The sequence below is a fragment of the Zonotrichia albicollis genome, chromosome 21 (genome assembly GCF_047830755.1).
Source record: "Zonotrichia albicollis isolate bZonAlb1 chromosome 21, bZonAlb1.hap1, whole genome shotgun sequence".
NCBI lineage: Eukaryota > Metazoa > Chordata > Aves > Passeriformes > Passerellidae > Zonotrichia > Zonotrichia albicollis.
This window is the reverse complement of record NC_133839.1, coordinates 7,641,024-7,658,078: the sequence shown is the minus strand read 5'-3', so window position 1 is coordinate 7,658,078 and position 17,055 is coordinate 7,641,024. Positions and strand designations below refer to the sequence as shown.

General features: G+C 45.7%; 1 protein-coding gene across 6 annotated transcripts in view; it reads right to left on the bottom strand.

The window, feature by feature from the left end:
* FUBP3 (far upstream element binding protein 3) overlaps positions 1-16,743 on the bottom strand; it is a 38,783-nt gene extending 22,040 nt beyond the window's left edge. For 2 of the 6 annotated variants that reach the window (XM_074556034.1, XM_074556039.1), the window contains exons 1-5: positions 16,576-16,743; positions 9,576-9,681; positions 3,546-3,596; positions 3,037-3,070; positions 1,431-1,480 (exon numbers count right to left, since the gene is read on the bottom strand). In XM_074556034.1, coding sequence (XP_074412135.1) covers positions 1,431-1,480; positions 3,037-3,070; positions 3,546-3,596; positions 9,576-9,681; positions 16,576-16,668 — 334 coding nt within the window. In that variant the 5' untranslated portion in view covers positions 16,669-16,743. The remainder of the gene's footprint in view (positions 1-1,430; positions 1,481-3,036; positions 3,071-3,545; positions 3,597-9,575; positions 9,682-16,575) is intronic. The other 4 variants (XM_074556035.1, XM_074556038.1, XM_074556036.1 and 1 more) reach the window with 4 other exon arrangements.
* Between the last annotated feature and the right edge of the window lie 312 nt (positions 16,744-17,055).

Sequence of the window (17,055 nt, the reverse complement as noted above, 5' to 3'; positions counted from 1 at the left end):
CCCCCTTTTACTCTGCTGCAGCTTTTTATAAAGGAACAGTTTGACTCCAGGATTGCAGAAGAGTATCCACAGCATGACCAAATTTATCATAGCAGAAAAACATTAAAATACCACTGAAGGTTATTCTATTTGCTTGGAAAAACAAAACAAAACAAAAAAGCCTTTCTTGCACAGGAATGGAAAGAAATAAGCATGAAAGAAATAAGGCACTAGTCTGGATGATGCTAGGAGAGTAATTTAAGTACATTTTGTTCAGCCTGAACCAATAAGCCAGTTATTTGGAGTACTAAAGAAGGTAAAGACTTGTTTCTTTATAATTCCTATTTTACTGCCATTTTTGAATGGACATGCTATTTGGCTGTCTGCACTCAGCCAGAACCACATCCTGAAATGCTCTATCAACCTCCAGGGAACACAAATATCCCTCTCCCTTAACTCTCAGAGTTAAATTGCTGTTTCACAACAAGACACCCAGAGCACAGGCTGTGCCAATCACCATTCCTACCCTTCCCAGACTGCAGAAACAGCAAAGCTTTGAGTCATCCAAGTATTCCTGGCTCAGGATGCTCCCAAAGAAGCATCTCAGCTGTGGGGCTGCATCCACCCCTGAATCAGGGTGAAACAGAGATGCTGCCTGCAAGCTCCCCTCTCCAGGGCTCCATGTGCAGCACCAGGAGTGGCAAATGAAGAGGTCTGGCAGGAGAGGAGGGAGCTTTTCCTCTGCAGGAATTTGAGTTCCAGTCTTACAGAGTCGGGACAAAACTTGGCGCGCTATGGGGTAATTAGCAGGGCCTGTTATTTTCCTCTTTACTCTCCATATATCAAATTGGAAGGGATACACAGAGAGGCAGCAGTGGAAGAGTCTATGCAATCACTGCAGTAACACATCAGCAGGAGGTGCCATTGAAAGCCAGAGTAATGATCATTAAGAGGAAGAGAGAAATTAGGATCAAGCTTGAAAGAGAACAGCATCAGGAATGCAAATCTAGGAAAAACTCTGGTCTGGTTGTTTCCCTGCAGCAAATGTGTGAGGAATTTAAAATTCTGTTTAACTTGCCTTTGGTCAACTCATATTTTAACATGTAAATGTTGTTTTCTGTCCTCAACTCTCACAGTTTTCATACTCAAGGTAAAATGTTGCAATGAAGGGAAATAAAGTCACTTTTGACTTGTTTATGTACTGTGCTAATGGGAATTTAAGAGAAAATCACTAAAATGCCCAGGAACTTGTACCAAACATTCTTGTTCTTATTACTGGGACATCAAGCTTTCCAATGAAGCTTGCATCTGGATTTTAAACACAGATCCTCTGTTCCCCATGAAGACAGCATTAAACAAGGCTTATCCAAGGCTAATAAACACAAAAACTTGTGTCAGAATCAACAGCATTCCTGCACAGGAAACACATCAAGAAGCATCAAGGTACTTACTAAATCCAACCATTTTATCAGGCACTTTGAACTCTTCTGTTATTACAGCCCTAAAAAAAAAAAAAAAAAGGAAAGAAAAGGGAAGAAAACCCCAAAGTCATTACAAAGAATAATTTGGAGACAAAACTACAGCCCTGCCATGGAGCCTGGGCTCAGCACAGGGGCTCTGCACACACAAGTAAAAGCACATCACTGTCAAAATTCTTTGTTTTGGAAAGGATCTCTGATGGTCACAAAATTCCTCCTATGCTGGATCCATTTCCAGTCTATTTCTGGTATCTTGAATGGAGCTGATGGAAGAAGCTCCTTCTGTCATTCTTGCTCCAGACAGATTTACCAAAAAAAGCACAAAGTTTCCTCCTCACTGAGCCTGGACCTTCTGGGTATTCTCTTCCCAGGAGACACAAACCACAGCCAGTCCTGACATAAATCCCCCTTCTCATATTCACAGGTCTGGTGGTTTGGGACTCTTTTTCACTTGCTTGTCCTTATCATTCCTTTCCTTGGAATTAATAAAGATTGTCTTCAATTATCCTCTGAATTCTTATTATCTCTAGACTTCCACACCTATTGCTCTTTGGACATTTTCAATGTGTCTGCTTCAAAACAAATCACTCAAAGCAGTTTCCTAAGACCTGACCTTAGTCAAGTAGAAAGGAATTAATTTGGATTGTTATTTTGTTTAGCTTTTTCTGTCTTAGAGAAAACACAACACCATGAACGTGGAATTTGCAAATATGCATTATATACAATTTGCTCAGCAATCTAAAAAGAAATTAAACATCTGCATTGTAAGTTCAATGCAGGTTTTGTGGGCAGATATATTAAAATATTCCCATTTTTTTGCTTTAGATCAGTTAGGAAAGGTGTAAAATACACACTAGACTTGATTAGCTAAGTTGCAGATAAAGTACTAAACTGCCTTTCCCTTTCTGGGATGCTCTGGGAGGACATTAGCTTTAACTTAGCCATTAAAAATTTAAGCTTCTACAGCCTTCATGCACATTGTTTGTCCCTTCTGCTGAGGCCCCAAACAGCTGGTTAGGATGGAAATGCACTACCATTCCCCTTCAGGCTAATCCAGCTTTAGAAATGTTCCTCCCTTCAAAACAACACAGAAAATTCTCAAGAGCAGGATTTGAGAAAAACTGAGAATTTGACATTTTTATTGGATGCTGAGACATGCTGGATGACAACTCCTACTTGCTTCAATCCTCCCAAACCATCTTTGACAAAGGAGTCATCCCAGGTCATTTTACATCAACAAAACTAAATAATGACAACAACAACAGTTACATGTGTCTTTGATACTTCCACCTTTCACCAAAATGCCAGATCTTTTTTCACTTTTTCTGCCTTGCCCCTGCCAGGGCAGGGGAAGGAGAGAGAATTTCTTTTTTTCAGTCCTGCAGATTTGCAGAGACCAAATCCAAGTTTCACATCAACTCCTCTTTTTTCAACAGAACAAACAAGCCAGGCTGTAGAAAACCCAAGCTGACAGTTTTTCCACATTCTCAACCTCTGACTTTCTAACACTACTACAGATGGTGGATCAATAAACAATTAGAATTGATCAATAAATAATAAAACATAACCCACTGCTTACCTTTGATGTACCAGGGCCCCTAACTGGTTACCTACTGTGGCAGAGAGAGAAAAAAGGGAAAAAAAATCAAAGCATTAGCACGGATAAACTAACTTCATCCCTATAGAAAAAGAGTTCTTACCGTTTCATCAAAAAAGAAAGAAAAGCAAAACAGTAATTTAGGTTCAGTGGCTGAAATGAATGCGTTATGTGCTACAAAACAGGAGGGGATTTCTTGATCAACACACAGCACAGCCCAGTGTCCAGCTGAACACAGGATAGGGAATTGATCCGTGTCTCCCCATGCTGAGAGTCATGGGAGAAAATCCTGCCTGCCCAAATCCAAATCCCTGCAACTAACCTCCCCCCTTCCCAAATGAAACCCAAAGTAGTAAAAAAAGGGAAAAGGGGGGGAGGGAGGAGGAGGGAGAGAAATCTGAAGGAGACCAGTGTGCATTAATAAACAAGAATAAAAGCCAAGCAGCCTCAGAGATTCCCTCAGTCCAAGCATTGGCAGGGCTGGCACATACTTCTCTCAGTGTCTCTGATCTGTGCTCCATGGAGCCCACTTACACGGAGACCTGTTAAAGGAATAGGGCTGTTCAGTAACCTCGTGGCACCCAAACACTGTTTCAACCCAACAAAACACACGTTCTTCAACACATTCCAGGCATTTCTGCCATGCTAGCTGGTGGTCCAGCCATGATTAGCAATTATCTCCCTATTGACAACCCTGAGATAGAGACTTCTCCCCCCAGCCCCAACAGATTAGATCTTTCTTCCAAATGTTAATGGGGAAAAATATCATTAGACCAACTCATGCAAAGTAGGAACACGAGCCCTGCTGGGCTTCCTACTGGACTTTGCCTGCAGCAAACCAGCTAAAACCCAGACCATTTGGTGCTAACAACCAGTTGAAAGATTATATTGCATGCCTGGAGGGCACAGAACAAAACAAATGAAACTGGCCAACATGTGAGCTGTGAGAATAAAGATGCTGTTTCAAACTACCTTGCAGCAAGCTGCACATTCTTTGACCTGAAATAAATTGGCAATCAGGTGGCAGGGATAGAAAGTGGATGCATCCCACACTGTCTAAATCTGGTAGAAAAATGCATCAAGTTTGTGGCCAAACACTTTACTCAAAGAAAATAGACAAAGAGAGTCAATAGTGTATTTCTGCTGCGTGTCAATACCTCCGTGATAGTTCAGGACCAAAATATTGACAATGTTTCTATTTTATTACTCTCTCCAGCTCAGCGATAAGACAACTGCTGTGTTAATTGACTCATTTAGTTTGTCTTTGCATATTCTCACCCTGAATACGAAAAGCTCTAATTTGATAATTGTGAATATTGCAGTTGAAAAGGAGCTGGTGATGTAATGGGGAATATTTGCTCTGGCTGATAAGCTTCTACCACAGAGCTGAGCAAATACAACCAAACTCAGAATATTTCAACTCCAAGCAGTAGCTCTGGTGGTGTTGGTGTAGAGTGGGGCTGCCACAGCCAAGGCCACTCATTATCAAGATGCCAGAAAGAGTGGTTTTAACCCTGCAAAGGCTGTATTTAAATCTCCACTTCTCATTTCAATTCACCAGAACTGCTCTCTTAGCAATCTGTTCCGCTGCAGCCGCTGCCCACAAATTACGAGACAGACACACATCCTATAATCAACTCCCCAAGTTCATGCAAGGAAGGGAAGAGCCTTCATTTTGTAACACAATCCTACACTTGAAAAAGCCAGCTTTGGAGGGGAGACCTGGACCAGCACAGGGAGTTAAATCAGACAGGGAATTAATGCTTTAGATGAAGGTAGCAATGTCTCTCCATCCCATTCTGAGCTGCAGAATTCAGAGTAAGCCATTCACCCCCACAGGGAGGTATCAGCCTTAATGCATGTTTATTGGACAAATTAGTATGGAGAAATTATGGCACAGTAAATGATGTGAGAGGCCATTCCTTCCACAGTTCACAGATCAACTGAACTTGAAGGCAAATGGAGAGAAATGGACATTATTTACTTCAAGTCATTTATGATTTCTCTCTGTTTGAGGGGGAAAAATTGATGTGGCTCCCAGTTCCAACAAGCTAAAGGGCCATTCCCTCTCCAACATGTCCATTTTTCTCTGAAAAGCAGGGACTGACAGAGAGGCAGGGCTGGGGCAGCCACAATTCTGAAACTGATGCACCATTCCACTGTCTCCCTCCACACCAAGGAGAGGGCTGAACTCTGACAAGGCACATATTTCCCCCTTTTACATCTATTCAGTACAATTTAACTGTAACTGCAGTCATTTCATTGCAAATAAGGAAAAATACTGAATAAAATCAGCACAATTTCCTATTAATGGCACCTGCTGGTTGATAACTCTTCAATCTGCTTTACGCTTCACCTTAACTGAATTCTACCTAACAGACACTCAAAACAAATGTGGATTTTTCTTCCACCCCATAAAACAGAGCAGTGCCTCCCACTAAATTAATGTGCATGATGGGAATATGCAATCTCTTCAGGAATATCTTCATGGCTAGAATAAAATCAGAGCAACACATCTCCTTGAGAGCAGTGGAACAGGGCTGCTTTTCAGACTTTAGAGCCAAAATGGGATCATGATAAATTTTAGAAAGCTACAAAGATTGTTATCCTAATTCTCCATCATTAAATATTGATGGGTTTTTCTTGAATTAAATAGTCAAACCCTAATAATTTTTGTGTGTGACTTCGCTGCAAATCTTTGGAGGTTTTTCCCCTCCCTTAAACCACCTCATTTTAAAAAGTGACCATCTGTAAAGTTACAAATTTTGAAGAACAGTGGCATTTTGTGTATTAAATAAAATCTTTTGCCAAGAGATCTGGACTTTTGCCCTGGTCCTACTGGTGCTGCAGATTTGTCAGAGCACCAGTACTGACTTCCATCAGCAGTAAGGGATAGAATTCCCTTCTGCCCATCACTATTTTCATTGAAAACACATTGGAGGGAAAGAATAAAATACTCTCTACAGCAGGATCGTGTTGTATTTGAGCCCTTGATTCTATTAAAATCAAATTTTATTACACCAGAACAAGTCATCTTCAGATCTGGATGTACCACAGGAGCTTTGGGAGGAGAGAGGAGTGCAGAGAGGGGGGTGAGGCTTCTCCAAGGTCTCTCACCTTTGTTTTCCCAGACTCAAAGGGTGCCCCAGCCTTCAGCTGTGATGCTGCTGCTTAATCCCATGGCTCTCCCAGGACACTCCTTTAAAGCAGCCCAAACAAAGGGCAATGCTCTGTCCATCAGTCTCTTTGCAGCAAACTAGATCCCTGCTTCCTTTGAACAAAAGGAGGCTGCTTCTTTAAAGGTTATTTAGCATTAAACAAACTTATTAATCTCTGCTGATAATTAGAGGGACCTTTTAATTAGAACAGAGGCAGCAGTTGGCCCTTAACAGGGGGGCTGGGGTCTGGCCCAGCAGCAGCCACAGGCAAGGTGCCACCAGGTCTGTCTGCAGCTCACACTCACCTGGCCCCACAAACATCAACCCCTGCAAGTGGCCACAGAAATGCCAGCTCTGACTTCCCAGGAGCAGCACAAATCAACCTGATCCCTTCCCTGCACTACAGCTGTTTGCAGGATTACTTTCTAGTTGTTTCCAGAAAGAGGAAAAAAAAGAAGCCAGGGAAAAGAGAAATAATCAGTCTCAAGGTTTATCTAACAGCAGAGCCAGGTTACCAGGGCTGATCCTGCTGCTCCTCAGTTCAGATGAGGGTTATGGTAAAGGAAGTGCAAAAAGCACTCAGACATCCTGGTTTCTGATATTATATTAAATCTGTTTTTCCTAGAAATGCTTGAAAAGCAGCTGAATTTGTTTTGATCAACACACTGACACCTGTCTCAAGACCACTTCCTCAGCTGGCATCAGGCAGCCACAGCAGCAGCTGTTTACAAAAACAGATGGGGAGAATGAGATTGTCCTGAAAGACAGACAGTTCTCCTGTCACCTTAAACACTTCCTCTGCAGACAATTTTTTCAGCAGTATTAGGAACAGAGATAGTTTCCCAAGAGCTGCATGGGGATAAGGAAGCAGTGAGACACATATATATGCAGTATACAGGGAAATTTCCCACCAGATTTGTTTCCAACTCATCCAGAGCAGTAGAATGTATCCAAATTCCACTATAAAATGCACTATAACATTTCTAAAGCATGTGTAACAATATAATCGCTTCTTGACAACAACATCTCCAAACTGTGCTTCACAGACAAGCAGAAAATGGAGACAAGTGTGGGCATGAAATTCCAACACCCCTTGTTTGCAGCTAACAGAGGACTAAAAAATCATCCAAATAGGAAGTGCTTTCCTAATTTAAGTGTCCTATTAAAAGCAACTTCCATCTTCCAGATGTTTAAAGCTAAAGCTGAATTATAGACATTTAATTACACAGCAGCAAGTGCAGGTAGCCCAAGAGTGAGATATGGATCACACCACAAAGAGATCCAGAGCAAGAAGCACCCACAGCTTCAGGTAAAGAACAGCACAGGAGGATCCCAAATGTAGGGGGAACTCATCACACAGCTGAACCTCAGTACAGGATTTACTAATACCATTAGAAATAAAACCCAACATGACCCAAGCTGAAAGAATTGCTACAACCCTGACAATTCCTGCTTCTTTGTCAAATTCCAGCCCTTTAAAATATGACTTCTGTCATTTCTCACCTTCTCAAAGACCAGGTTTTTGGGAGGGGAGTAGGACAAAGCTATATACAGATGTGTATGAACAACCCAAGGGCAAACACAGCATTTAAAAACAATTACAAACAAGGTCCAGTGCTGAGGACAGGGTGAGCAGAACAAGTGCTGATGCAGGAGTCAGGAACAGCCACTCTGGGAGGCTCTCCCAGGAACAACACCCACCCATGGAGTTCTCTCCAGAGCACAAGAAACCAGCAGCAATGCACTTTTCTAGCCCAGACTCTACTGTACTGACAGGCTGTGTGTCAACACAAACAGGCTCACCATCTTCTGGGGCTCACCAGCACAAGTTTAAGTACAAAGTCCAACCTTGTCACTGAAACACTACAACCAACTCACGTGGTAGCAGTTCCTAAAACCCATTTAGTCAGGAGGTCAGAGCTGCAGTCTGATGAATCAATGACAAACACAGGCAGGGTAAATGTTGTGAATGACAGGCTCCCAGAGGGCTATTTTTACTCCTTTTCACACACAGCCACATCCCAAAGCTCAGAGCTGTTCAGCATTCCTCAACACTGCCCAGCTCCTTCCCCTGCAGAACCAGCACACACCAGCAATGCCAGACCTCTGGCTTCTCAACAAAGATACAAAATGTGGGGCTCACCCAGATAAATCCATTCTCTCCTGAACCCCCAAACCAAAGGAGCAGCAGCAACCTGTTGCCCAAATGGAGCCAAGAGCAGAGAACAGAAGTGGGTAGTGGCATGTGCTCAGAAAACAGTAAGGGTGGCAAGCCAGAGGCTCCACATGAGAGAAGCTTCTCCCCATGCAGCAGCATGTTTTTCCAGACTGAGGAGCAGACATGCAGCTATTTTCAGCCTTTGTATCAGACAGAAAAAAATTCTTTTCAAAATGAAGTGCTGGGCAGCAGCTTGGCTTATCTCCTCAGCACTCCTGAACATGTTCATGGGGGAGAGGATCACCCTGCAGGGCTTTGAGTGTCAGGAAAAACACCAGAGGAAAACAGCAAAAAGGAAGACAAAGCCATGCCCATGCTTTTTATTTCTTCACAAGAAAAGATGAGCTCTTTGCATCTGTACAGCAACACATAATATAGTTTAAACACTTGTAACAATGCATATCATTACATTAATAAAGCCTAAAATACTCTATTTCGAGTTCTAACATTTTTGTTAGAACTCTTGTTCTAATAAAGGTAAGAAACTAGTAGCTTATTTTAAAATTGCAACAATTCATAAAATATTGACTTATGACAGTTACCAGTTATGGTCCATACAATAAACCATCCTTTGGCTATGGCCAATTTTAAATTCTTCAGAGATTTCAGAATTCTCAAATGTTAATGGAGAAAGCACAGCTAAATATTGGAAGTTTCCTTCCAATTTGCATCACCTTAAATAAATGTCTTTTCTCCTTAAAATTCAAGTAAAAAGCAACCAGAACTTGACAGCAACTCAGCTCCTGGGCTGTGATTATTGTACACATGGATAGGAACATGTGTAATGCTGTCCCTACACATTCCCTGCTCTCAGAAAAGAAGGGAAGAACATGTGCTGTGTCCACCTGCTGCTCTATATGTGGGCTTCAGAACAGGCCCAATGAACAAATCCTCCTCCCTCAACTACCACAGACTAAGATTTAAACGACACAGTTTGTTTGCTGATTCCCACCAAAGAATTGCTTCACATTAATACTAATGCCTAAGAACACTGGGCAATCTAGGTAAGAGTAAACAGCACAGGGCATCTTGTATAAAATCTCTACACACAGAAAGCTGCAGTTTCCATCCTCAAAACACAAGTGTCTCCATAGATGGATTTCAGGAGCTGCATGCACAAGGCTGAGTAACCACAGGCAGCTTACCTCCATCATCCAGGGGCCGTTTCTGCACTCCATAACCGTAGACTGAGGGGTCCACAAGTGTTGTAGAATTATTCAAGTGAGGAATATCTCCAATTTTAGCAGCAATCTATAAAAAGGAGATAAAAGCATAATCAGTCACCACAACTAAATGCTGTTTCTCCCAATAAAGCTTTGACCCCAGGCCAATCTTCTCTCAGGTTGTTACTGTATAGGTGGATTTGTAACAAGGTGCTTCATTTGTAAAGCAAACAGTTTTCTGCTTGCTTTTAATATTTGCTTAATTAAGATCATATTCACCCAGTTCCTCTTCCTGATCATAAGCAGCCCTGGAACATTACATTCAGGATTATTTACTCAATGGATAGCTGACAAGCTAAATCTTGCTAGGAGGAGGGTTCAAACCAACCCCCCAACTTTGTCCTGGAGCAGCTGTGTGGGAGGACATGTGCTCCCTCCTGCATCCATGCAGATCCAGGCACACAGAAATGCACTCACACCCGTGGGGGAGCAGAGGAGAGTGCAAACACAGCACAAGGACAGGTTTGGGAGCTCCCTGTCAGAGACTGGATCACTCTTGTTTGCTGTGTGGGGAATAAGCCAGTGGGCAAACTATCAGTGCAGAGCTGGTTTCCACTTCCTGCAGTGGTCAGTGCAGCACAAACACAGCCAGTGCTGCCTGTGCCTCTGCTTCCAAGCCTTGCACAGGGGAAACTGCCATTCCCTGCTGAGCCAGGACACCAGGAGTTTATTCACAGCAAAGAGGAGAGGCAGGTAGCACAGTGAGGGGACTGAGGTAAGCAAATAAACTGAGACACATCTAAACACCACTCAATGCAAGAGAAAAGTGAAGCTCAGCTCCAGTGACATCTGGGGAACAGCTGTACAGGTGGGTGATGACAACACAAGCTCTTCCAGCTGCTCTCTCAGCTAATTATCAATTTTCTATCAGAAAACCACCCCAGAAACACTCAGGTGCATTCCCTGGGTGCTGCACCCCATTACACTCTCCCAGGACAGACAAACTGCACTGTCACGGCTCCCCTTGCCCACATAAACTATTTTGCTGTAATAAGCAAGCACAGAACAAAGCAGTTACAGAACAAATATCATGTACACTGTATGCTACAGCACTTGCTGCCTTTTCCAGCAAAATAAAATCATTTAATCAAATCTTTACCAAGAGACTGATCTCACTCCATTATAACTGGGTTTCACCAGGGAATAAGGAACAGGAGCAGATGAAAGAGCATTTTACACAGAGATGTTTTTAATGACCAATATATCTAAAGATTTCTAAAATTTGCATTTCACTGCAACAGCAAGACATCTCCAGCAGCTCTGGTTGTTGACACTAACTTCTGCTGCAGTGGAACAAACAACTGCCCAAGATGCAGAACCACAGGGTACTGGAAAAAAGCTGTTTGAAATAATCTTGGAAGATTGAGAGCATTGCTTTTAGAAAGAGAACAGCAAACATTCTGTCATGAAAAGGGCCCCAAGTTTGGAGCATTTTCTCCTTATAGTCCATCCTGTCTTGTCTCCTTTTGGAAAGTCAGAAACTTTGCTGTGTCAGAAATGTCAGAGCTAGAGAATAAAATCTTCCACTGGTACCAGCTGCAATCCTGTAGTGCAGTTTTCATGACAAGCATTGTGTACAGCAACATTTTCAATCAGTCCCCAGCCAGCTGGTTCTGAAAGCATTAACACACCTTGTCCTGTCCAGGAGGGAGGGCCAGGTGATGCTTCACTCTTTTGATAAATGTTGTACTGCATCCATGGATTCAGCCCTTTCCCCTCACGTTTGGGATGAACAGAATTTCAATGAAATACAAAAAGCAGAAATGTTTTCTGACTACTTCAATGCTGAAATGTAAATTTTAAAATGTATTTTACAGCAATCTATGAACAGCTTTCATACAGTAACTTAGACTTAAAAGAACAGTGTCAGGTATAACACACCCTGACACTTAATTTCAACACTCTATTCAAGAAATCTTTCTGTCAGTGGTTATTAATCATGACTTACAACCTATGGATGATCCTTTAGAGGTGAAATCACTCAGCACACACTCCAGGAAAATCAAAAACCAGTCTGAAGTACAAAGGTGTTCAGGACCTTTGCTGGCACCAGGGCTGTGTCCTCCCACCTCAGGGAGCTTTGTGATCCCCAATGATCACCCTGGCACAGAACCCTCCAAGTAAAGGGCAAAGCAAGAGTGTTAAAGCAATTTTTACATTATCAGCTTTTAGGATATTTTCCTTTCTGCCCCCCTCTCCCTTTATTTAAACTTGCACCCTTATCTCTAAAGCCTCCCAGCTGCCACTGGATTAGAGGCAGACAACGGTGCCACCTCACCACAGCAGGAAAATGCACCCTGCAAAATGAAAAGTTGAGCTTTTAAAGTACATGGAGCAGCTAAAATGCATTTTAACATCTCATGCTCAACTTAAAATGGGAAGCTCAGATTTTATGACAAGTTCAGCAGGGAAGTAAGCACAAAAATTAGGACATGGCAAAAGCAAGCAGACCCAGCCCTTATCTGCCTCAATGACCTTGAGTAATGTACTGCTGTTAGCCACTGCTTTTGTCCTGCTCCATGTCAGCCTTAGGTTTTTTTTCTCCTTTTTTCTTCCCCTTAAACCCAATGCATCCATTTTATCAAGCTCTGAAATACACTGGGGAAAAAGCATCACTGTTTCTGCATCCCAAAATAAAGCTCTGCAACAAAGACTTCAAAAAACAACACAAGCCTCAGCTGCAAATTGCACTGATAAAGCCAAGAAAAATAAATTAATCCATGAAGTTGTGTGAGAGATATAAGTTTTCCTACACCTTGCACTTCTGTTCTCCCATACATTTAACATGTATAGAAAAATGACAGTACAAAATACAAAGTTAATACAAAACCACTTTTAAACATGGAGCTTCTTTGCTAGGCACACTCAAACACAAATATCTGCAGAATTTCAAGAGAACAGGCCCAGCTTCTAAGAAAAACCTCTCCATGGTGCCCTGCAAAGAACAGCAACAGATAAAATCACCAATTCTAGGTATTAGCAAGATAAAAAAACCCCAATAAGGCACTGTCATCTGACCCTTCAGACTATTCTGGTCCTTGGGCTGCTCCTCCCATTCCCTCAGCAGAACCCTTGAGCTGGGCTGACAGACATTTCTCCAGAGCTCTGCACAAAGCAATAAAACCATCCACAACCATTCCAGCTTCTTGTCACAGGTTTTCCTAAATACCAGAGTAACTGGCAAAGCCTGAATCTATTTGAGGATGACCTGAGAAAGGGGGTAGAGAAAAGTTTGTCCAAGACCCCTCCATCAGCACAGAAATCAAAGTCAGAGCCTGATACAAAGAGGGATTTCAAACACAGCCTGCTGACTCTCAGCAGTCTCAGGATATTCCCCATTTCTGAGGTAGCCAGGATGGCACATCACAGGCTCACCAAGCCTCAGCCTCTCCTCTCCAGAGCATTCCCAGAACCCTCAGCAAGGCACTGTTTGGTCAATAAGAACAAAACTTAAGGAGAGTCTGAGAGAAATTCATTTTAGTCCAAAGTACAAGCAGCTCTGCTTATTTTCTGATCCCACTATTCAAAAGGGGAGCAAACATCCTCTCTCTCTCTCTCTCTCTCCTCCCACCCCAAAGCCAGCCTGCCTGGGAGCTGCACAGACCTGTCCCCACCTCAGAGCCACCAATCCACTTGGGACATGGTGCAGAAGATGCAGGACAGAGCAATTCAAAGTCCCAGCACTGCCTTGAAAAAATAATCATTCATAAATCCCAAATATTTCAGAGTCCACAAAAAATCCAAGCAGGTCCTGCACAAATGCTGAAAGCAATGCAAGGTAATTTCTTTCAAATATATTCCAGGTTTCTGTTTTATATTCCCATAATCACCTCACATCCCAGTGGCTCTGAGGAATGCAGAGTCAGGGAAGTCTTCCTTGTCCTTGTTTAGATGTTCAGAACCAAGCTCTGTATTCCAGAGCCTGATTGCAATGTTGTGGCTCTCATGAGAACTGAATTTAGCAAATTTGATTCCTGGTCTTGCATGTGACACAAAACCTTGAAAGGTTCAAACATCAAGGCAGGGATGAGCAACCCATAAAGTAAGAAGCTGAATTTCTTTCCTCTGCTCCCTCACTCCCTCAGAGCAAAAGGAATACTCCAAAAAGGCCAAAAGCTGTAGCTGATCAGTACAGCTCAGGCAAACACAGCACCAAACCCTTGGTGAAAGCTCTGCCATCACCTCCAGAGAAACATCAGGTGCAGCTGCATTTCCATTTTCTCCTGATTCTCAGCCAGGAAGTTCCATCACAGACTGCAGGGTGCTGAGGGAAATATCCATTACCTGAGCAATGAGGAGCATTTTCAGTGACATTTGGCAATGAGTCACTAGTGACAACCTGGTACTGTGCAAGAGAAAACCACCTGCTCTCTCACCCAGCCTCTACAGAACTCAAATCAATTTTTTTTCACTGGGGAAGGAAACATTTCAGCCCTCCAACACCTCCTTTCATCCCACAAACCCTAACAGAATAAAAAAAATCATATTCAACAGGCAGCAAACAACTCACTGCACAAAAATGTAGGACACTGCTCTCCCACAAACACGTGCAGAGCCCACATTTCCCAACACTCTTGTTGCCAGGCTGAGAGACAGCCAGAAGGTTGCTGCTGGAATCTTCCAGTTTTGGACTCATGGAAACCCAGCAGGTACAGAATAATTGCAGCAAGTATAATGAACTTAAGAACAATCCAGAATTATTTAGTGTTTATAATTCCATCTCCCTCATGCAGGGTTGGGGTCTCACAGACTGCTCCTACAAACATGATGAGAGCAGTGAGGCAGCTCCAGCTCAGATCCATTTGAGTGTTTGAGTTCAGTTTGTGCTGTTGGAGCCCAGGATGCTCTGAGGCATCACCCTTTATACACAGAAGGGTTTGGGGTGGGAGGGACCTCAGAGCTCACCCAGCTCCACCTCAGGGTCACCTTCCACTGTCCCAGGGTGCTCCAAGCCTTGTCCAGCCTGGCCTGGGGCACTGCCAGGGATGGGGCAGCCACAGCTGCTCTGGGCACCCTGTGCCAGGGCCTCACCACCCTCACAGGGAAGAATTTTTTCCTAATATTTGACTAAATGTCTCCTCTTGCAGTTTGAGCCCATTCTCCTGATGGAAGAATCCAGTTCCTCTGCAGCTTCCCTGCAGCCCCTTCAGATCCTGGAGGATGCTGTGATGTTCCCATTGCACCTTCTCCTCTCCAGAGAGCCCCAGCACTCCCAGGCCCAGTCTGGCTCCACACTCCTGAGCAACCTCATGGCCTCTTCTGGACTTGAAACACTCACAAAACAATTCCAACCAGCTGCACTTCAACAGCAAATAATTATTTTCTTTTACATAAATGAGTTATTCAACTGCTAACAGGTGGCAGCATTATCAGATATTTAAATAAGATGTTTTTTGCAATGAGTAAGATAGAATCAGGTCAGACAAAAGCAGCTGCAGCACTCTCAATTGAACTGCACCAAGCACAAAACCCAGTCTGGCTGCTCAGACATCACATTTCAAGGACAGGGGCTGCAAGAAGCAAGGCCTGGCTCACCCTGCAGCAGCTCACACCCACCAGCCTGTGCTGAGAGGGAAATCAGTGGCCCCAGAGCAGCTCCAGTGTCCTGGGAGGGGCAGGGTGTGGGTCTGCAGCACCAGGTGCCCCTGGGCAGGCTGCACACAACAGGGACTGGCTGCCCCTGATTCCCAGGGGAGCTGGGAGTGAGGGGACAGCACCCACAGGGAGCACTTGAGAGGTCTCAGGGTCCAGCTTGGCTCCCTCAGAAGTTTGTCAGTGAAATGACAAAGTCTGGGCAACAGGAGGGGATTTCTCCCACCTGGAGAGAGCAAAGTCAGGGTCTCTGAGCAGCTGCTGCTGGCACTCAGCTGTGTCACAGCTCCTGCATGTGCAGCCTGCTCAGAGATGAAACAAATCCCTGAGGCAGACCTGCAACAGGAGATGGGAACAACAGGCACAGCACCCGTGCTGGGAGCAGCAGCTTCTGGTTCTGCAGCACCTTCCACAAGCCAAGGAGCACACCAACACCTGGAATAGCCTGTGCTGAAGGCAAGGGTGGTGATTCCTGCAGGGCTGGGCACTTGCACTGGAACTTCCCATTTCAGCACTGAGCAAGCTCATGGATTCCTCGGGGAGCACCTCAGTGCCCCCTCCTCTCTCCCTGCAGGGAATGCCAAGCTCCTGCTCTGCCCAGGTCTGCATGCACAGAATCAATTAGCTTGGAGAGGACCTCTGAGGCCATGGAACCCAACCTGACTGATCACCACCTTGTCAATCAGAGGATGTCACCGAGTGCCACATCCAGGGTTCCCTTAAACACCTCCAGGGACGGGGACTCCACCACCTCCCCGGGCAGCCCATTCATGGCTAATTCCCTTTCTGGGAAGGAATTCCATGCAATGCCCAACTAAACCTCCCCTGGCATGGCTTGAGACTGAGTGCTCTTGTGCCGTCGGGGAGATGAGTCCGACCCCACCTGGGCACAGAGAGTGACACTGTGACAAAGTTTCCCTGAGCCCCAGCTGGGGACAGCTTCCTTTCAGGGAGTGACACTGTAACAAAGTTCCCCCCGAGGCTGCTATTCTCCGGGCTGAGTGCCCCCAGCTCCCTCAGCCGCTCCTCACGGACACCCAGCCCAGCCCCTTCCCCAGCCCCGGTGCCGCTCTCCGGCCGGTGTGAGACCCGAACCGGCACCGCCTCAGCGCCGCCAGAGCCTGGGGCCGGAGCCTGCGGGCCGCCCCCTCCCGCACAGCAGCGCCAGAGCCCCGGCACCGAGCACGGCCGGGCTGTCAGACCCCGCCGCCCCCTCAGGGCTCGACTCTCCCGGCACTGGGGCAGCGGCCGTGCCCCGCCTCCGCTCCGCGGCCTAGCGGCGCCCCGCGCCTCCTCCCGGCCGCCCCCGGCCCGCCGGCCGGCGCCTCACCTGCCGGGCCCGGTGCAGAGCGTCCACGAACCCCTCGGGCTTGATCCCCACGGGCGCCGCGCTCTGGCTCTGCCCCTGCGCCAGCTCCGCCATGGCCCGCGCCCGTCCCGCCGCTCCGCCCGGGGCCCGCGCCCGGAAAGGGAAGGAGCCCCCCGCTTCCGGCGGAAGTGCCCCGCGGGGGCGGGGCCGCGAGGGGGCTCGCGGTGAGGGGCGGGGCCGCTCGAGCGCCGAGGGGTGGGGATGGGGGAGAGGGGCGGGGTCAGGATAGGCCACGCCCACAGGGACCCCCGGGACCGCCCCCGGGACGGACCCGGGGACACTGAGGGGACAGGGATGGGACATCGAGGGGACACGAGGGAGACACGGAGGGAACAGGGATGGGACACGGCGAGGACAGGGATGGGACAGGGCAGGGACAGGGCTGGGACACCACGGGGACACGGGGGGATCAGGGTTGGGACAGGGCGGCGACAGGGATGG